The sequence below is a fragment of the Melanaphis sacchari genome, unplaced genomic scaffold (genome assembly GCF_002803265.2).
Source record: "Melanaphis sacchari strain LSU unplaced genomic scaffold, SCAv2.0 Contig28_pilon_pilon, whole genome shotgun sequence".
NCBI classification, from domain to species: Eukaryota; Metazoa; Arthropoda; class Insecta; order Hemiptera; family Aphididae; genus Melanaphis; species Melanaphis sacchari.
Window position 1 is genome coordinate 2,788,507 of NW_020271162.1, and position 23,729 is coordinate 2,812,235.

At 27.9% G+C, this 23,729-nt stretch overlaps 1 protein-coding gene across 1 annotated transcript in view; it reads right to left on the reverse strand.

Moving 5' to 3' along the window:
- Nucleotides 1–7,856: 7,856 nt before the first annotated feature.
- Nucleotides 7,857–23,729, reverse strand: part of LOC112595591 (neither inactivation nor afterpotential protein C) — a 44,928-nt gene continuing 29,055 nt past the window's right edge. The window contains exons 15-28 of the mRNA XM_025340855.1: nucleotides 23,339–23,492; nucleotides 22,535–22,851; nucleotides 21,671–21,963; nucleotides 20,348–20,497; nucleotides 19,282–19,385; nucleotides 13,592–13,648; nucleotides 12,791–12,838; nucleotides 12,455–12,585; nucleotides 11,422–11,615; nucleotides 10,651–10,754; nucleotides 9,963–10,033; nucleotides 9,760–9,890; nucleotides 8,871–8,970; nucleotides 7,857–8,788 (exon numbers count right to left, since the gene is read on the reverse strand). Coding sequence (XP_025196640.1) covers nucleotides 8,507–8,788; nucleotides 8,871–8,970; nucleotides 9,760–9,890; nucleotides 9,963–10,033; nucleotides 10,651–10,754; nucleotides 11,422–11,615; nucleotides 12,455–12,585; nucleotides 12,791–12,838; nucleotides 13,592–13,648; nucleotides 19,282–19,385; nucleotides 20,348–20,497; nucleotides 21,671–21,963; nucleotides 22,535–22,851; nucleotides 23,339–23,492 — 2,136 coding nt within the window. The 3' untranslated portion in view covers nucleotides 7,857–8,506. The remainder of the gene's footprint in view (nucleotides 8,789–8,870; nucleotides 8,971–9,759; nucleotides 9,891–9,962; nucleotides 10,034–10,650; nucleotides 10,755–11,421; nucleotides 11,616–12,454; nucleotides 12,586–12,790; nucleotides 12,839–13,591; nucleotides 13,649–19,281; nucleotides 19,386–20,347; nucleotides 20,498–21,670; nucleotides 21,964–22,534; nucleotides 22,852–23,338; nucleotides 23,493–23,729) is intronic.

A 23,729-nucleotide genomic window follows, 5' to 3' on the forward strand; every position in this document is an offset into this window, starting at 1 on the left:
TGTTGTGTTGACAGCGTCGGCGTCACCAGCACATAATAATATTATGATCCGTTTACAAGACGGTCATCGTAATACGACACACTACACTATATATATACGTGAAAAGGTACGTGCCGCGTACGGCGACCCGAGGACTGTTCGCAGGGACGAACTATCATACGCGTTGATATATTATAGTGTGTCTATATGTATATAATATTACAATATTATAAACGTGACACACGGACGGCATACTTCATCATAATACATAATATTACATGGGTACGCAATGCAATAAATATAACGTTCGACTTGGCGTTATGGCAACGTATAGGTATTAGGTAGGTATTAGGTACCTCTGTACATACACGCGTGATATATAATAACCTATCTATTTATATACTTACATAACGCATTACGCATTGTAAGTCACGATAGAATTTCGTGCTGCGCTATTATATTATAATATTATACGGATATTGTTATATTATGAGATTCCTTATGCGTCCCCGAAAGAGAACAAAACCCGTGGAATGTCCGTGTATAGATTATAATAACGCATAATATGACGTATTATATTACAATGATATGACAAACGGACATCGAATCGTATGTTTTGAAGTCCTGCAGATTCGTATACGTATTATTTGTTGCCCGATAGACACGAATTGAGCGGGTTTCGACTAAAGTAGTTTTTTCCCCTTGATTTTAGAGCTAGCGCCACTAGTTCACGTCAGAAAATACTTACACTTTTATGCGCATAATTATATATATATAAAGTCTATTATACACTGATGAGGGTTAAGAAAAAACGTATATTTAACCGATAACGTTTCAAAACATGCGGTACCAGTAAATATCAAGAATAAGGAGACGACAACAGTGTTATTAACTATAAAAAAATAAACGTTTTAGTTATAATCAAAATATAGTTTTAGAATTACGTTTCAATTTTGATAATAATTTAAATAGTAGGAAGTAGAAACTTTCAATTAATCATCTTTTATCATTGTATATTTAGATATATAAAACATAAATAAATTCGTTTGATGAAAAATCGTCGTTTTACTTGTAATATCCAAGTCTGTGAAAATGTAAACTTCATATGCTTCAAAAAAAAAGATTATATATTTTTATTTTTAATTCTCAATATGGAGTAATAATAAGGAATATTTTATTTTCAAGCTTTTTGACTGAACACAAATATTTTTATCGCCATTTATTGAAAAAAAAACTGTCTATAACTAGTACAAAAAAAAAAAAAAATTATTTAAAATCTATATATTTATATATATAAATTTTAAATAAATATACCATTTATATACCATTTAAATATTAACGAAAGCTAATTTCAGGTTTTCTTTGATTTTGTTAGTTTTCCTACTTATTTAGATAAGTACAAGGAATTTTTACTTTTGATCCCTCAAAATAATAACTAGATTAATTTTATCACAAAAAAAAAAAAAAAAATGTATTGATGTTGAAGACTGAAAAATGTTTACAGCTCCAAAATGTGGAGAAAGACAAAGAAATGCTCATTATTGTAAAATCAATACATTCATATTGCTTCTCTTTACGTTTAAAAAATTAAAACACACATTTTAGAAATGCTATTGATGCCAGTAAATAATAGACATGCTGTACCCTTTACGTATTTCAGTAACAGAAGATAGGTATTTCCCTCAGAAACATTTATTTTAAAGCTATAAAGTATAAACAGTAAACACTATAATTATTAGGTACGAACATTCTCTTTTTGAAACATTAACAATATATGTGTGTATATAAGCTATATATAAAATAAATTGATAATATTGAACTCGAACTTTAAATTAATAACGATGTACAATTTAATTTTAAAGTTTAGATAAATTAGTGATATGAAACTTTGATCAGTGCTTAAAGCACTATCGGTATATATAAAACGATTAGCGTCTATAAATAATTATTTAGGGAGGTAAAACCCAATTAATAATTATTATAAATTATAATTTTGAAGCGTTTATTTTTAAAAGGTTTCTTTATAGCCCACACATGTGAGCTCGATTATAGCCGACGGTACTTTGCTAGTACAGTGGTGGTGGGGGAGGAAATAAAGGATGATTAATAGGTCTTAAAGATTGATAACCTAAAAATTATTATTAATTAATGATTAACAGGAAAAAATGCAAAAATAAAGAAATGAATATTTAGTCAAATTAATAGTTTTAATATTTAATTTCAATCAGGTACAAAAAAAATCAATTATCATAAAAAGTGTATGCTGACTAAAAATTAAAAATCTTAAAACACATTTTTAATTACGAAAGTATTATAGTAAAAGAAGTTCTCTAAATATAAATGGAATATCATAATTTTCCAAGCTCTAATGATTATGTTTTTAGAGTTTAGTTACATCGTTTAGCTATTATATTTTATATTAGGTGTTTTAAACGTTTTTTCGTTCTAGTAAAATTAATGTAAATATACATTAAGATTAAGTGCTCTAACAAGAGTGCGTGATCATAACTTTTGATGTATTTATTTTATTTTTGAGCAGTATTTTGGATATTTAATAATATAATACGAATAGTTAAGAGGTCATATTATAATTAATACTTTATATTATGCAGACGGAAATATCATAAAGTTTTTAAGTTGTTTTTTATGGTAGGTAGTGTCTTCACTTGCAAACCACAGTTCCTATTTTGGTGTGTAATTTGTCACATTGTGTATACAACAAAATCCGTTATGAACAGTACAACATTATTCAGTGTGCAACGATTAATTTATAACAATGTAAACATTATTTTTAATTAATAATAAATAAATATAATTTATTTTTTTTTTTAATTTAAAAACATAAAAATGGTTGATATTCTCTTTTTGTAGTACCTATCAAAATAAATAATAATTTATAAAAAATAAATATATTGTTTATGTTATTATATTTAAATCATTTAAAATTTTAAACTTTAAAGAAAGTTATTCGCATAGGTTAAAAAACCATTTGTATGGTCATTTTTATTTAAATAAAAAGAAAGGAGCACCATACATGTCTGAGTGGAGAACTGTCGTATTGAAATGTGTATAATAATAATAATAAAAAAAAAAAAAAAAATACATAACAAAAAGTAGGTACTGTATCAAGGGTCCTCGAAAATGCGTAATGGTCACGCCTTTGTCATTGAAAATAAGCTTTTTTTGTCATTGAACTTTATATAGGTACTATTATCATGAAAAATATACAAGACGGTAAAGTTAACTAAAATAATTAAAATGTAACTATAATTTAGGTATTTTTAAATATCTAAGTACATCGTTTAAATACATTTCATTATATTCGTCTTATTGCATGTTCATTGCACACTACAGTGGCTTAGAAAAATAATGGGTGCCTATAAATGCCAGTTAAAATTATACAAATACATTATAATTATTGTGGTTAAATCTTTTTTATTTAATTAGCAAACACGCGGTAGATAATGATTATAAATAAAATCAAAACTTATTTTATTTATAATCATTATCTACCGCGTGTTTGCTAATTAAATAAAAAAGATTTAACCACAATAATTATAATATATTTGTATAATTTTAACTGGCATTTATAGGCACCCATTATTTTTCTATTATTTTATTTAATACATTACTATAGTATGTTTGTGTCTACTAATTTACTAATCTAGAAATATATATTTGTTTATTTTTATTCCTAATTATTATTTACCGCGTGGTTATTGATTAAATAAAGAACATATTTTAACGATAATATTTTAATAAATAATTTGTAAAAACATATTTTTAATTGATACCTGGCCCTGGGTGCTTGTAACTATTTAAACTAACTGAAATAACTTGAGTATTTATAATAGACGATTAATCTAGGTGGTTAAGTTGTTAAATTAATTAGGAAATTAACTTACTAATGTCCACTTTTGAACTATATTATACTATAGCGAATTTAATAATACCTATAATATTTAATGTTTTTATTTTATTTTAATTAAAAGTGTACCTATATTCATTAACATTATTAGGATTAATATTTTATTCAAAAATCAATTATATCTACGTATTATATTTGCATTTAATAAATTAATCTTGTTCGGTTAGTATCTACAGTATAAAAAAATAATAACTTACGAAAATAAGTGTAAAATAAAATGTAAAAATTTAATAGGTACATAGTAGGTAAATTCATTTATATGGAAACCATAGTATTATAAAATGTATATTTTCAATTTTAATTCTTTCTCTTAATTTCTGATTCTCAACGACATTTTTACTGGCACTTGTGTTCTTATAAATCGACTTTTAGCTACGACAATCTTAATAAGGGCGAAGAGGGCGGAGTTTACTAAAATATTTTTACACTTCGTCAGTTTGTAAGAAAAAAAATAAAGATATTTTGTAATTTGTTCATTGTGAAAAAATGTATAGTATAAATGATAATTGCCTAGTTTGTAAAAAAAGAACATATTTTAATCCAGGAAAAAATACATAGGTTCAACATCTACACGAATTCAACGATAAAATGATCGATGTCTTATAATATAAAATATAGTGTACAATTTGTCATGCAAACATAAACATAAACAGATGATTATGTTTGAAAATAGAATTAAACACTGTTCAAAAATCTATTGGATTTCGGAAGTTGAACCTCGTACACGCATGTAGAAAATCTACACCCATTGTTTGTACATACATAAACACACTGCAGACGATTAATATTAGACGTACACGCACCGCTATAATAGTAATATATGGCCGACCATATATCACGTATGCTACCATACACATACGTCATAGTCTCCAGCACATAACATAGTATTATTTTACATTATACTATTACAATATTATGGTAATATTATATATTATGATGTATCGGACGCGACGTACAGCCGAATGTCGAAAATGTTGTTTACCCGGCGATATTTCAATTTCACCGGTCAGTCGTTCTAATGTTCAGACGTGGTCCAACACGAACGCATCAAACTCATTGTTACCTCACGTTCCACAATATTATTATAATAAAGTTATATATATATATATATATATATATAAATAATGTCCGGACTCCAATAATAATTATATTGTACTGCGCTGCATATTGTGTTACAGATATAGTGATAGTAATAGTAATAATAATAATAACACAACAAGTGCGTCGTGCAGGTACAGTGCGTCTAAAGAAAAACCGTGTTCCGATTTTGAGCCATTGACGCACATATTATGCGGTACCTGCTGCGGGGATGATCGTAAGTCCCGTCACAATGTTTGACCGTAAACGAGTGAAATATGTAATATATTATCTGTTATATTATATAATATTATATATTGTGTACACGGGACTTAAACGCCGGAGCCAGGTCAGAAAGAAAAAAAAACAACGAAACATACTTCTCATAGAGAAAAGGATGGGGGGAAAAGAGTGAATGAGATAAATAAAGAAATTCTGTGAAAGATTATACGTTCCTTCGGTCTGATATATTATGTACGCGCCGTTCGATTTTAGTCAACACGATACGCGTATAATACAATGGGCGCCGAGTAGTATTGATATTACTATAATACAATGTTTTGACCTTTGAGGGATTACCGATCGGATTTCGGGTTTCTTTTGGTAAAAAAAAAAAAAAAAAAAAAATGCGGTAATTTCCACAATGACCGCGGGTGGCGAGCAATCCGTTGTATGCATTTATAATATACTATACATCACGCATTTTTTCTTCTATATGATATTATTACATTATATTATTCATGTGCGGCATTGTACGTAATATATTATTATTATAACGCAATAAAAATGTATAATATATGACAGTGTACGCAATAATATCATGTACGCGTACAATAATGTGTGAATTTCTCCTGAACAACGGGTTTGGGCCTTTTTAATTTCGCCGGTGTAACGGATGTAAGAGACACACGGCATACCATAATAATAATAATATATAATCGTATAATCCTGTGGTACCGAATGAATTGTGTGCGTTACGGACTCGAACAAAATGGTCTGCGTGTTTCGGGCTCGAACAAACGCCGCTTTGTCGGAATCGGCGATGTTCCTGTATGTCATACGGGCGAGTGTACTTTGTGTCCGTCCGAGCATACGTATATAAATAGTACAATACCAATAATGCATTACCTATGTATTATGATATTATTATACGTACGTCATCGTGTGGTACCACGTAATAAGGACATCACACGACGGCCGGTCGCGCGCGCAGAGAAAAGGGACACAATGCCAGGACGTGTGTACACAGGTAGGTACGCGATATATTATATTATGTTATATAACTGTAGTACCTAAGACGGTACGTATGTGTATTATTATTATTATTATTATTATGTCACACGTCGACACCACCCGAAACGACATCGGCGATTACGGGTCGGACGAGAAAAGTACAAAGCGAGTGCCCGTCCATTGACGATTGTATACAATATATCAGTGTACTTACGTAAAAATATGTTTTTATAATATTATTAACCCTTTGGGACATGCGTATTGATAACGAATATAATTGTACAGTACGTATACCGTAACTCTGTAGGTACTAGCAATGGCGCGGTGGTCAGAGGCAATTGCTTTTGAGATTTTTATTTTTTTTTTTTAAATAGGCGGCTGGGTGGTGAGCGGTGGATCCCCTAATAATTGTAAATGTAATATCATGATACTATTGATACTCAATAGCCAAGTCTTAATACTGATCTGAACTATAATAAGTTGTATTATATTATATTGTGCATTAATTACACAAATTTGTGTTAGTCACCACAATCCTTTTTTCGCTTATTCTGGTGGCCCTTGGTATATTTTTCTTTGCCTTTGAAAAATTTCTAGTTCATCACGCCTGCACTAAGTACTGGTAAATTATTATCACGGTGTCATACGGTGAATTATCAATCGGCTACACTATCTCAGTTTAAAAAATTCAACAATAAAGTAGCAATAAGTCTTACGCTATAATACATGATTTTAGACTCACCGCAAGACTATTGGCTCAAGAAAATCTCTATGATATCTCAAATTGAAATCATTAAGTTATGTTTTTGAGACATATGTATTAATATTATTTACCTAAGGTAAAATATTGTTTTTGTCTCCCTTTCTGCTAAATGAGTTTTTGTGATGTAAGTATTTACAATAATAATTGTGCACAAATTATCTGCCTAAATAGAATATGAAAATTTCAATTTTGTATGCCTTTATAAATGGGCATTTTGCCAATTTTATTGCTTGTCTTAATTCACCATTTCGATACGATAATTAATCAGTACAGAAAAGTTTTACACAATGATCGAATATTGCTTTAGTTTTTATCAATAAAGTTTAGATTTTTTATGCATTTAATATATTTTTTTCTATTGGTTATACGAAACTAAGTCAGTAAATCCATATACCTACTTAAAATAAAATGCATTTTACATTTTTTTTTTATAAATAGATTTTGAGTGAAGTAATAAATGTATTGATTTTATAATGATACGTGTTTTTTTTTTGTAATTGAAAATAATTTTACAATAGAAAAAATTTAAATTTGGAAATTATTAAAGATAAATAAAAATATAGGTTTTTTTTAAGTATTTGAAGTTCAATATAGTTTCAACAATATTAGACCAAATCTCAATAAGTTTTACATCATTTTGTTCTTAAAAATGTGTAAAATGTTCAATTATGATCGCTAAGATTAGAATTGGAGACGGCGTCATAGTTGCGTAGAAAAATATTTGATCTTACAGCGTCGATTATTAAAAAAACAAAAAGTACTGATAAATCATAAAAATTGTAAAAAATGTTTTATATGTATTATTTTATTATTCATTGCTATAACTAAACAAAAAAAAATAAACAATTTTAACATTTTAAAATGTCAGATCAAAACGTGCAAGTTCTCAATTAAAGAAGCCTTTAGTCACAATGTGCATGGTAAATGTTCTATAATATAGTTTTATATTAAACGTTAAAATTTATGGAATATTATAAGTGTATATAATGTGGTTAAAATTTAAACGGTTAAGTGAGTAAAACAATCCGTCGTGAATATCATTAAGATTTAATCTAGTTAATTCGCAATAGAGATAGCTTTAAATTTAGATTTGCTAGATCTAAAAATCACCAAACCGGGACATCATATTAAAATAACCTTTTTGTTTTTTTTTTTTAGTATGTTAGTAAATAATAGTAGTTAGTATATGGAAATAATAAACAGATAACATAGTACGATAATCATGTAATGATGTAATGATATTATGTACAATATTATTCCATGTTTTGATATTAAATAATATTATGTTAAAGTTATTTTAGATCGGTTTCTAATAACCGGGATAAAATTAATGACCGGCCAGGATTCCGGGATACCGGGACATGCTGTCAAAACCGGGACGAATGGCAAGCCTATTTAAATTATTTCATAGCTATAACTATATCTAACTATCTATTTAGCAGCTAGAAGGTGAACGCGAAAATATATCCATGTAACCCATTTAACCCGAATATATAGTTATTTTATTGCGACGTCGACGGTGTGGTTTAAAGGTCGTAAGAAGAGCCCTCGAGCATAATCCCTGGTATGATTTCAGTTCTCGTTGCTTTTGACAACTGATGGTTCAATTCGTTTTTGTAGTCTTTTGACTGTTTCACGTTATCTGCGATCGGCGTATAACTGTAATCTTCATTTCGTGTTATTGAGTCTGATCGTCTTCCGGCGTATGCTCTGTCCGTTATCTTACCGCTGTTGGAATTGTCCGACGAGAACTGTATAGTACGACCTTCTAATGACGGTCGTTTGTAGTTGGTCTTTTTCAAAATTGCCTGTGAATCACATAGATAGTGAATTTTAAATGGATAATAATAGTTCAATTAGCTATAGAAGTATTTTAATGAAATAGCTAACCTGAAAATTGTAAGGAGGATCATCCTCGTCAGCGTAATCCGACTGGAATTGTTTACCTCTAGATTGAAGTTCAAGAACGGGATTTGATTTATCTAGTGGTCTAAAAAATCAAACTTAATTAATCGCAGTTTTATTTTAAGCCATAATAAAATTTGATAAAACGTTTACTGGTTCAATGTATTAAGTCTATTGGACTTTTTTTTTTGGGTGTATAAAGAAAAAAAATGTTGCTTATACTTGTATAGCCTATCTATGTATTTAAAATGTTGTTTAAATATATAATATATAGTGCTATTGAGTTTTTTTTTTATATATCTATGTCATATTATATAGTACAATTTAAATTATATTATTTTACATTTTTTCGGTAAGTAGTTTTCAGGGAAATATTATAAAAGTCTCCAATAAAACGTTGAATTTAATTTTCAATTAATAATAATCCTTAGAACTTTGGAGTACCGTCAAACCGGAAGGTAACCATATTAAATAATCATTTAGATTTAATTGACCATAAAAACAAAAAACATTTATGATAATAAAATCTTCAATCAATGTTTATAAGGTTAACTTTACTAAACTATTATACATTTTTATCATTATCATATCAACATATTCATTAAATATTCAATACCTTATGATGAATCGAAGAAAATTTAAAACCACAGTTAAAATTGATTTAGTCTAGCAAAAAATAATTACTATTTCGTTTTTTAAGCATTTAACTTTCATAAAAGATATAATATACTTTCAAGAATAGTTATGCCATTAATGTATTGATTATGGAATATTGATATTTGATAAACCTAATACGAGTATAATCCATAAATGTATTTTGATATATGACTAGTTCTAAAAGTAGATTATAAATAAAAATAATCGGACTACAAACTTGTTTGTATAAGTTTTATTCGCTGAAGTGGTCGTTTTCGAATTATTTTTCTCTTTTATGCTATATTTATTGTCACTCACAGGTCGACTTATTGGTTTTTCTTCCTTTTTTTGATACATTCGGTTGTTTTCCTAATAAAACAAATTAATTTAAAATACATACACATATTCCCAATCAACACAAAATACTATAGTTGTGCTTACAAATTGTGATTTACTGTAATCGGTATCGGTAAGTCGTATTCCTTGAGTGATATCTACTTGAACGCTTTGGTCTATTAAAAATAACTTAATAAAAAACGATTTCATCCAAAAAAAAATAAATAAATATATATATATATATATATATATACATAACATAAATATGAATGTTCTATATTTCACGGATTTTGAAAATGCAATTATTTGTTATATTATAATTGTATAGTAAACACCGTTGAAAGCTTTGTTTATTTTATATTTATTTCCTTATTTATTAAATGCATTAACAAAGAAATACTGATCGAAATAGGTAGGATTTAATATTGTCAACAAAATATCCAAATAAAGGGAATGCCTTTAAATTAAACTTGGTTAAAATATTTCTTATTTATATATTAATACTATTGTTATTAACCAGCGTGAAATCTGTATTTTATTAAACAACATATAGTTATAGTATATGGCACATATCATGCTTTGTACAAAAACAAATGTGTTGTTTATTGATTTATAGTAAATATATATTATTTACTAAATCAATATACAGCACATAATAAATGGATTTTTTTTATTTTATTTTAAATCTATATTATAATTTATTGTGATTGACTAACTATCTGTTTATTTCTTTTTATATAATTTATTATACACGATATAATCGTCTATATAAAGTGTGGCTAAATTATGTTACCTCGGATAGCAAATGAGTGTTTCAAAATTTTAAACGCGGTACAAGATTCTGGTAAACGATTCAGAGGAGAATCCCAATTATAGTCATCCATATTGTTTGTTAAACTGAAACAACAATCACAAAAAATGTAAATACTTATTATATTAAAAAAATATGTTGATTATAATGTATATAGGTATGCCACAGTTACTTTAACTCCATATACATATTATAAACATATTAACAACGACGAATTTGTAATCTAAAATAAATAATAAATGTAAAATAATTAGATTTATTGTAATACCTATAACATTTTTATAAGAATAAAAAAAAAGTCGTATAATATTATGTTTTCATAAAATTTTCGATAAATAAAAATAAACTATTTCTTTTAGTAGAATTTAAACAAAAAGCAAATTTGAATGTTTTAATGTCAAGAAACTTTTTAAAAACTTCTTACCAAATAAAAAAAATATCGTATATTCAGGAGAAAAAATAAGGTCTTGTGTTGAAACTAAAAAAAAAAAAAATGTTTATTTTAAACATGAAAATTTTGACAATATTATGTTCTTGAAAATTGTGGCAATTAGCAAAGCTATATGTAATAATGCTTATAATTTTCAGGTTATAAATCGTCAGTCAATCGATCTAAATAATTAACAGTGATTCAAAATGTTTCGATTGCATAAAAATATCGAGTGCATCTCGTGATTTGTAGACGATACACGACGATAAAACGACATTATATATTTTATAATATTATTATTACTATGTTATTAGACTTCTTACTTTTCGTCTATCAAGATATTTTGATCAGTTTCCGTGTCTATTTGATTCAATTGGAACGGTATCTTGTACAAATAACACCTCTTGCTGCCCAAGAATTCGTTTACGCTGGTCGTACTCATCACATTTCTCAGCATAACCGGCCGGTGGTTAATGTTGTTCAAGCTACTAATCGCGTGTTGGTTGTACAAATGCACCTGTGGACGAGTCTATATTAGACCACGCATATTATACATAATATACAATTAGAATAGGCATCGATCAGTCATAGCGGCTGAGGGCGATTGGAATCCAACCGTGGAGAGCTTCCGAGAAGACAACACTTTTATCGATGTGTAGATACTGAATACTAATGTCAGATAAACATTTTGTTAGATCATGACATTACGTCGTGTGCTTCCGAGTTCCGCTAGAGAAACGTAGGTGTTTACGGATCAATTGACATGATTACGTCAATCAAATGTTTCGGAAAAAATCAGATTATAGATTCTACTTTATAGAAGCTCTCGAGGATTAAAAAAAAAAATAGATACACCCACTCGTAAAAAAAAGATAGCTACTATGGTGAAATATTACAAGATATAATATATTATCGTATTATATAATTTATTGTTAAAATATAACTAGGTTAAAAATGGCAAATGTTCTGGCGTGTTGACCACGGCACGAATTTGACGAATATTGGTGCATATAATAAAGGCTAAAGTTTTTATAGAATAATATAAATTAAGTACCTATAGCTTACAGAAGTTTTACTTAGTTACCGCTACCGTATTAATTAATACATATTATTAAACTTAATATTATGTTTTAAAAGAAGGGTTTGTGAATTATCATTTTAAAATTGTAAATGAGACGGTACATAAGCTGAAAAAAAACTTTTTACTATTAATTATAATGTTAATTTATTTTTAAATTTATTACATTAGAAATAATTATTTTTAATAATTACGTTTATTAAAGTTTATATGATAGTTAATAGGTAATATCAATAAAAATCATAGTACGTAGATAAACTTAACGTGCTAAAACTTACTTGTAACGAAAAGTATACAACATCTTGAAGTTTGTTGGCACGATCTAATAGCACAATTTGATAAATTGATTTTCCTTTCCATTTATTGAAGACCTTCTTCATTCTTTTAAGTCCCTTGCCATCAAGTTTTTCTAACAAAAAATTTGCTTAGCATTATATTTTGTTTAAAAATTAAAAACAAATTGAATTAAATGTTATCATTTGTTTTAAATATCTCAATTTTTTTTTTCAAAATTATTATGTCCATACATTATTGTATAAGTAAAATTATAACAGAAAATAATATTGTTTAAAAAAAAATATAACATTAATATTATAAATCAACTTAGTACTTACCGAATTGTATTGAACTGTTTTTATTTCGTACTTGATATCCCTTATAATCTAAACGGAAACAAAAACAAATTTGTCTAATCAATTATATTATTATAAATCTATATTTTAAGACATATGGTTGATCTCAGTGATCTCTGTTATTGACTATGATTTATCGACAAGTAAAAATCATTCTCTATAAGTGGTCGGTATATACTATATATAACAATATGAAGATCTTAAAAAATTAACATATTATGCGTATAACTGTGCGTCAATTAGACAGTTAGCCTCATCAGTCATTACTGTATTACGAACTATCTTTTTGTGTTTATACTTATTTCGAGAGAAATCTTAAAAATGTATAAATACCTACTTAAATATAAATAGTTTTATCAAACAAAATATTTTTTTAAAGCTCTAATGTTTGTAATTTATTTCTAAAAATGAAAAATAAACAAAAACACAGTAACCTGACAGAATACATGATCAAATCACTTGCTTAGTGATTACTGATTAGCGTATATTTACTAGGAAATATTATATGTAAAACTTAAACATATATGATACAAAACGTGTTTTCAAATGTCACATTAATCATATACTTTAAGAGAATTTGAGTCATCAGTTCCTCCAAAAACATATTGGTAACACCCCCTTTCACCATATTATTATATTCTCCTATAGATTTATGCATAACTACTTTCCTCTTGATGTGAACTATTATAATAGTAAAATGTAATACAATAGTGACTGTGTAAAATACATACAATACCTACAATTGAAAAGTTACTAATATAATATTAAATATTTTATGCTCACGTTTTTGTATTACCAGAGCGGCTTCCTCGTGAGTCGTTGAATATTTTCGTTTATTCGCTGAAAACCATAGTTTATTTGAATATAATTTATCATTAAAATAAAATAAATTAATTAATTTCAAATAACACGCAATTATAGATTACATTACAAAAATCAAAAGTAAAACTTCAAATGTAAAAATACGATTTACCTATTACTGAGTAATGACTAATGAGTAAGGAGCTATGTCCACTATAGTTACCTAATTATATTTAATAACTACAAAATGAGCATGTTTGTTATATACATATGTGAATGTGTTTTAGAAGTGTACATATCATTTTAACATGTAAATTATTTGAGCTTAAAGAAATTATTAACAGAATGCGATAGTGAAATCATAATATCACATCACTATAAACGTTTTATTTAAATGTAAATTTGTATAACACGATACATTTATACAGTGAAATACGATGCGTGTAGTACAAAGGGGTCAATGTTTATCAGAATATGTATAGAAATCTAAAAACATCTATAGTAAAAATTTTAATAAAATATGGCTTATTATAATATATTACACGAGGCTTTATATCTTCATTATATTTATATTTTAGTTTCTGAAATATACATTACACTATTTTCAGTAAATGGTATAAATGGTATGCATTCGATTATTTTATAACACAGGAAGTTTTTAAAAACTACGCTTTCTCGATCAATAAATAAAACAAAAATACTAATAAAAAAAAAACAATAGATTTACAAATAATGAATACAAATAACACATTGAAATTAGATTAGTGTTTATTTTATGTTAAAATCGATACCAAATTCACACATACTAACATCAAAATCTGAGAAACCGAATACATAAATATTTGAATGTCTATCCAGTAGTATTATGTAGTTGGGTAAACAAAAACAAAACTAATATAAATATATTGTATAATATCATGCTCAGCGTTAATTATTATAAAAAACTTTTCAAACTAATTACATTTAAAAATGAAAATAAAAACACTCTAAACGGAAATCAATAAATTATTCATCTATGCATAATATTATACTTGTTCAATGTAGGCTCATGTGCAGGATTTCTTCATGGAGGTGGTTATGAAAATAAATAGTATAATAAAAAAAGCATAATCTTTTAAATATATAAAATGTTTTTATTAATTATATGTTTTTGATAAAACGTAATGCTTCCGGGGTTTTGCAGTAATAAACTTATTTTAATAAAACTAATAGGTGTTAATAACCTAGATGCAAAAAAGGGCGATAGAGGGTTTGAACCGCGCATCAACCAATTGATCGAGAGCCTGGTTCAATGTATGTTTTGTTTTAGATAAAAAAGATAAAAATATAATCTGCATAGTCATTCAAATTTTACGTCGCGGAATATCTATAAAAAAGACAATATTATGAACTAATATTTATTTAACGTTTCACATATAAATTACTAAAAAAAAAACATCGAACCAATTTACACGAGAAACGATAATCGAACATAGGAAATAATTGATTTCAAATTACGCAGCTTAGATCAATTAATATTAAGTATAAAACGTTCTACACACTCAATCAATATTAACAAAGTAATATACGATGAAACCGATATAAGTTAAATATCGTAGAACCCATCGCATTTATACTCGAATCGAGTACAATATATTTACGTTTGAATTTGTGAAGATCGAGAAAGCAAACTAAAAAAAAAAAAAAAAAAAAACAAAAAAAAAAATAATAAACACGGCAACAAAACTGCGACTAAGATTTAAATGCATACAACTATTCAAGTACCGAATTATTACTCAATTAAAAGCATTTATACTGACCCATATGGGAGCTGACGTCGACCACAGACAGCAGATAGAGTGGTGCCCGTTTGTACTCCAAAACTTGTGAAATCGGATTTCGTGTAAGCGTACGGTAATATTTTAGTAGATTTAGCTGCAGATTATCAATCTAAACCGTGTAGTCGGTTCTCAGATTTCGATTATAGAAATAAAAAGTTTTAAATCGTTTTACGACCAATAGCGCTTAATATTGCTAAAGCACGACAAATAATATTTATTACATGACATAAAAAATATACAATCATGCTGCTGAATTAATTATTTATTACATCAAGACAACGTTTATGTGCGTTAATATATAATTTTATTGTAAAAAGTAAAAACTGCTTATTTGAATTACAATTTGATTAATATTTATTAGGTAACATATGTATAACTTAGTTACTTTTCTCCAAAAACAGTTCTAAAAAGAGCTGTCGGATTTCACGGTGTTAAAATAATTATTATATTATATTACAATTCAACTAATAAATAAACCGAAGGCGGCAAAATCCTTAAGAACCCTCCGTTATTGCATCAATTCCTAAAAGAAGAGAGCACTAGAGCAATATGTACATTTTTTCAGTTTTCACACGATAAATGTAACCCAAAAGTTGTAAGATTCGTAATACCTATTTTATGTCAATGCTAGCTAAAAACCATTTTTGTTGAAGCCTTTTATTAAATAAATAATAATAATAATAATAATAATAATAATAATGAAAATAAAATAAACAATTATTGAATTTCGTCCGTCGTTGAGTAACGTACCTAGGTATTTTTTTTTTCCCATCGGGACAAACGATTTTTTTTTCCACTGACAGATATTATACTATGTACATATTATTATCCTCCATTTCCACAGATCGTGATTGGAAAACTGACATATTGTGTATTTAATTGATTTCTCTGATCCTGCGGCGAATCCCAAGCACGTATAATATTTATTTTGGTCGTATATAAAATAAAATAAATGAAACCGATATGGAGGCCAGCGGTACATTAATAATACAATTATATTGTGTGTACCTACCTACCTACCTATACATAACATAATAAACGAGCTCAAAACGAAAAACCACTTTTGCGTGTTTTCATTGTTGTACGCGTGTCTGTGTGCGAGTCAAAAGCGCTAGTGTACACTCGAAAGCGACGAAGAGATTTTTTTGTCGCGTTTCACCCGATCGCACGTTTAAATTTCCGTCTCCGCGATTGTGTAATTTAATGTTTACAAGCGCGCGCACGCGTGTATATGCATTTGTGTGTGTATGTGTGTTAGCAGACCATGCGGGGCTTTGGGACATGGCTGTGTGGTCGCTACGGAGAGGGTAAAAGCCTCTTTGTGCGCTTGCGGCCCCTCGGCGGTGCCGACCAGACCTTTGATCCGTTTGGTCGACTTCAAAGGATAAGCGCAATTAAAAAGCCACCCCCTGTGCCCCGCGGGCAAGCGAAATAATCTCTGCCCACTCGTCCAGAGTAGCAGGAAACTACCCCGGACGTCGTCGATGACAACAGGAATCTCCCGAACATGAGGGTCCCGCACCAAATCCTCCGAACGTAAGCGCTTGTTATCGTCATCAACGTCATGACGTGTACCCCTTTGGTCGTGCACAAGTAGCGGCCTTGGTGTACAATAGTATATAATATTAAACAACATATTTGTGTATATGTGTACATGCCGTGTATTATTATTATTATTATTATTACGATTATAATGTTTTATGAAACTCGCAATTCGTTCATGTGAATATCAAAAACGATTGCGATTTGTAACGATTAATTTATACTAAATTTTTCGTAGGCTTAAACTTGTTGTTATCTATCGGTAAATTAATTTTTCCACTGTTAAATTTTAATCTAATGATAAACTAACATTTGTTAAATTAACATGTGTTAAATTTAAAAGTGTTGTTTAATATTTAATTATATTCAGGTTATTACCAATAAACTGATTATCAAATAAATGATACCTGTAATACAAGTTGATATCATATCACAAAACATGGATAACAAAATTTAACTGAAGTTAAAATAAAGTCTGTTGCATAAATCATCTTCTAATTTAACCGGTGATAAAATAAATTTTTAACAACAGATTACATTTAAAACATGGTTTATGCAACAGATTTTATTTTAACTGAAGTTAAACAAATTTATCTCTGTGTAAATATTTGGTGCAACCCGCCATTAATCTGTGGTTTAACAATATGAAATCTGATGTATAAAACTTATCGCTGTTACTTAATGACAAGAAAGAAGTAGTTCCTTTGAAAATATTTTGTTAACCACTTAATATTCATAAAGCATATAGACTGATTCACTAAGTAAACTCACAGTTTTTTATTTGGTACAAAATGATTTTTTTCAAATTTCGATTTTCGAAGATTTTAATATGCTAAGGATCATACTATCAAAAACAATTTTTTTCTGCCAAATGAGAACTTGTTTATTTTACTTTACAGAAGTTGACTTTTTTGAAAACCTTAATGAACATTAATGAAAATTTGAACTAGTGGTTTCTGAATTATGAAATTCTATATAATTAAAAACAGTAAATAAAGACCTTTAAATGGCTCTAAAAAAATATAAAATAATATATTAATTGATCCGGAAAACTATAATATATAAAATATAAGTTATTGGTAAATCATTAGTATTGAGTATGTATTGTTATGTATTTTTTATTTTATTTTCAAAAAAATGTTTTTTTAATCATTGGTGCCGGATACGTATTTATTATAGTATAGTAAATAGTGATTTATTCTATTGCACCATTTGATACTACTGTGTAATGTTTTATTTCTATGGTGTGTTTATAGTTACTATACTACAATAGTTGTATATGATATTCTAACTAAATCGCCACATTCTAGGTACCTCGACAGCTTATACTTCTAACTATTTGAGCTGTGAGTATAGTTTTTGATAATTTAAAGTTTTCAAAGTAGTGTTATATAACTTTATCAAACGAAATGATTTAACGTTTTTATCATCACAATTATTGTTATTATATTATGTAGAAAATGAACTTCAACTACCTGTTTACAATCAATCCTAATTCGATGGTTACTGTGTTTAACAAACTAAGCAAATAGTTTTATTTTAAAATGGATTTCGACCAATAAGATTAGATATTCAATTAAATTGTAAGTTAACAATATTACAGTAATTTTTAATGAGCTATTGTTTACGACCCTCTTCGGACACTGTAGTTAGTGTAAAAGCATTAATTATTTTACTATATAATATGTATTATATTTACATATGCGAGCTGCAAAATGCTTTGAAATCATTAGTGAGAATTGAATTTCTATTCTTTCAGTTCACATTACAAGGACCACCTAGTTTTGAATTTAAAACATTCCATGTATATGTTTCAAGCATGTTTTTATTTTTATATAATAATTAACCTATTTGTAGTTAAGAAGACTCAAAAAATAAATAAAATTACCTTGAAAAAATATATACCTTTAACAGTTACAGTATGAAATAATTTAATTTTACGTAAATTTAATGATACGGTTATTAATATGTGGGTAATACGTTATATAACGTAAATTATTATGGTACGATAGTTGAATATGGGCAACACAAATAGTTATAATATAAGAAATTTTCCAATACTTAATATAAATACTCTATATAAAAAAATATAAGTTAATTATTTGAGAATATGTTTTTATTTTATTATTTGTATTATTTTTCCAACTAAACAACACTACATGACGCGAATCTACTACAATAATTTAATAACTATGGATTATAATAGTATAACAATAATAATATAACAATACAAAAAAAAGTAATAAAATTGTATGTTACTTCAACAAACTAGCTTAAGAATTCAAGACTGTATTAACGCATCGTCATTACCAGATTGTTGTTTTATCAACTGTGGTGCAATTTTCCTTTTTGTAATGAACGCTCGGAGCATTGACTGTACTTTTATGACTTTCTTTACTTGTGTCTCGTAAAGTCTGAAAGTTTTTTTTTACAATAATTGATTATTATTAGAATAGGAAATTAAATCATAAAAAAAAAATATATATATATATATAATAATACTAACTAGTACCTAGCCTATATTATATTGCAAAAGACTTTTCAAACGTAGATTTACATTAATTAAAGGGTATAATATATCTAGAGAAAATTTGATAAGCATACATACGTGTATAATAATATGGTAAAATATTGTAATTTAAAAATGTATCACTTTGAATTTATAGCATTTATCACACATAAAAAAATAACAACCTACTTATTCATCATTGATAAAATTAATCATGAATCGATAACTATATCAGATAAATGTATAATCATTTATAATTCATATGAACATTTAAGATGTGAATTTTCCAAGTTTAGAAATTTAAGTTTATTCAGTTAATATAAAACAAAAAGTAAATATGGCAATAATTATTATTTGTCATCATTACAGTATCTATGCCTAGTTTATATTCCAACAAGGTAATCTAAAATATTTTTAAGGCTTAGAACCGTACCGAAAACAATCAATTCTGAAACCGTATAGCTCATTAAAAATGTTAGAATCAACACACTAGTTTAGATATTTTAGAAACAAAAGACTAAAAAGATATTTTGAGAGTATTAAAGTCATTTTTCTGTGATCTGGCGATATTGATTTGTTTTTTTTTTTTTTATTATTTAATCACGAATAAATTATACTGGAATCGTAAAAATGTGTATTGATAGAAACTGAAATATTTTGAAGAACTGGAATCGGAATTGTTGTTTTATCAAAGAACTATACTAAAAATAGAAACCAACGTTTTCGTTTTTCTAAAAACTAAATCGGAACCTAAACAAAAAAAAAAAAAAAAAAAACATAAAGTTTCCAACCCTTGGATATTTTATTCAGTAATTTTGTGGATTAGCGATATACCTACTGTTTCAATTGTTTAGCTGTTTTACGTACCTGGACAAATATTCTTCATTGTAGTATCGTAAAAAAACTTTGCTTTTTCCAATTAGCCATCCTTCCATTTTTAAACGAATCAGCAATAGTCGACAGTTCTCCTTGGTTACTTCAACGTTCTCATAAAAATCGAATGCCAAAAACTTATACCTATGTGACAACAATTTTATTAGTATAACACTGACTGTATAGTTGTATCTATTAATATTAAACACATATTTTAAACAATTAATCATAGATTTTTTAAGGAACATTATGAAAAATCGCAGGTCGCTTTGTACGACATAACAAAGGACACACGAAAGAATTTACTATTTCAGTTAATGTTAATTTAAAAGTAAATTTTATATTGAAAATAACAACTATTTTATAAAGTAATATTTATCATATTTACAAGTTAAGTAAAATGCCTTTATAGTCTATAAAACCACGTTGTGTATAACATAAGCATGAATATAAGTACGTAGTTAATATACAATATAAATATATTATGATGTTATGCATGAAAACGTTTTGTTAATAAATTATATTATGTGCAAGTTCAAGATTAATAAAAGGTTCCAAGTCAATTTTAATTAGTTCACATAACGCTAGCTGTATCTTCATTATTCACTTTTTACTTTTTTTTTTTTTTTTTTTTTTTTAACTTAATATGTTTTAATAGATTTATATTTAATTTATATTTTAAATAATACTCTAAAACGTTTTCCACTACTCTAACCGAATCAAAAACAGTCGAAGTTCAAATAAATAATATCCAATAGACACGAGAGAATTGCAAAATAGACCACAGAATGGTTTTTTAGGGTACTTTACTAATATATACACGACAACATTATCATTAAAATCATATTACAAATGTCCAAAACACTATTATAAAAAACTCAGATGTTCCATTCGAGTGTCTAGGCGTGTTCTGCTATCAATAATTACAAAATAAGTGTGCGTATATGTCCCGTATTCGATAAAAACGTCTTGCAAAGTTCCAAAATGTGATGTCTTTCCTTTCCAGCGAAATATCAAAATAAAATACTTCACTCTGTAGATTGCAAATCAGGTAGGCATCACGACACTATGATATCGACGATTGCGGTTTGGTAAAAGAAAAAGAATTTATCGTATAATCGTTTAAATATTTTATAGCCATATTATTATTATATCACACAGAGTAGTACAACAAAATCTTGAGCGGTTTAATGAGAGTGCGAACCACAATTCCATCGACGTGTCGTCAAAACCGTACCTTACAGATATTTTCAATCAAAAGCCCCAGTACCGGTGTCGTCCCAAAAATCCACGGCACACAGCCGCCGTACACATTACCTCTGTATAAACTCGTGGAACGATATCCGGCACGAGTAACCCTCCTGCCGAGCGGAAACTGTCTCGACGACGGACAGCGCCTTGAGCTGCTGCCTGACCACTTCCGGTTGGAAGCCAAGTGGCTCTTCGGTAAGCGTCGCTCGGACGCACCGGACGAAGTGCACGCCGTTCTTGTGCTCGGCCGTGTCGGCCAGCGACCGCAGGATTTCCATGCTGCTCGACCGATACACCGCTGACGCGGTGCGCATGCGTCGCGTTTGCGAATACTCCCCGCGCGATTCCGTGTTGTACTTCTGCGGGGACACATTAATAATCTTAATCATTACTGAATTTTAACAATAATAACTAAATGATATCGGCAATGCGGTGTCGATAACGATTATTGTTATCGTTGTCGTTACTGATACAGCCTTTATAGGTGTTTCTTGGTATAGCTGAACGTAAATGACTTACCATAATATATTCATTGCATTTGTTTTAATGTTTACAATAGGTGCCTATACTCTAGGTAAATGTTTTTGGATCGTTTTATAACTGTTTTATGTTTTTTTTTTTATAAATTTAACTTGATTTTTTACAATACAGATATATATTACCTATTTGTACTTACTACCTATAATAAAAACATGTTTTTTCTTTGTTATTAGACTTTCTGGAAATCTAATCCATATAATATCTAACTAATAAATCACTTGATTTATCTAAAGAATTTACTGCTCTAAAAATATTCAACTTTGTTGTCCCCCCCCCCCCAAAAAAAAAAAAATAGTTATAGGTTTTTTTACATTTAAAAGTTAAAAAAAATGTATTTATAATTTTATGCTGATAAGTGATAATATATTATTATTATAACTATTTACGTACTCGAATCGGTGTTTTTTCTGACATCAATGCAGCACCCCATCTACTGACTTTGGTGTTTTTAGTTTTAACCAATAAAGTTTTATCTCTGCAAATAGTTAGATTTCCAGATTTTGTCAATCGGTTGGAGAACAAGTCCTTTATCACGTTGTCTTTGGACATACGCATTGTCTCCACAACTTCGGGTGCCAAGAAGTCACGATTTTTTTCAAGCACATCTTTAAGTTGATACGAGACGGTGCCACTATAGTGTGCAACACTAAAGTTTTTTGAACTGGTCACGTGGATGTATGGTTCTTTGGAGTTCATCTCTAGTACACCTGTTATACGAATGAAAATATTTTTATTTTTTTACACCTACTGTTTATAATGGTTTATTGTTAGGTATATCGTAAAATACTAAAATAGGTAAATAAATTTTCAAGTAACTAATTATAATAATTTTTTTATGATTATTATTTTTTATTGCATTACTTGTATCAAAAATTAATTCGGTATCTTTATAATTTTCATTAGGTATATCCAAATTTTAAATAATTACGAAAATATTATGATTTATATGATTGTTTAATACAATTAAGGGATTTTGTGTTATCGTATGCGTGTAAAACTATTAGCAGAGTAAAAAAAGAAATAAAAATAATAACACAACAATTTAATTTTAATTTAATAAAAATAATAAAAACCATTTTTAATTATTTAAAAAAAAAAAATTTAAATATACTATTTATTTATTTGCTGGGAATTTATGAAATATTATAACATTATATTAGTTATTACTATACGACTTGATGGTATGTTTATTACTTGTGATATATTCACAGTTTTCTTCACAGTTTTTAGTAGCATCGTCAAACATGTAAAAAAGTCCATCTGGGTTATTCATAAGTGCATCTATTATCGGTTTATTGTTTCGGTACTGCATGCTGTACTGGTCCATGCCTTCTTCCTCCAAGTCTTGCTGCACAGACACTTTGATTAGTCTGTTTGTCGACGCAGAGCCGACAAACCATAGAAAAATAAGATATAAAGATGCCATGATTTACGCAACTGGCATATCGGACCATAAGAACGATCGTTTACAAAAGAACATAAAACAATGCGAAGATTCTTTTGTATATTTTATGGACCGTCGCGTAATGATAATAAAATAGTTTATATACATCATAATGTGCATTATTGTCGCGAATGCTTTAAA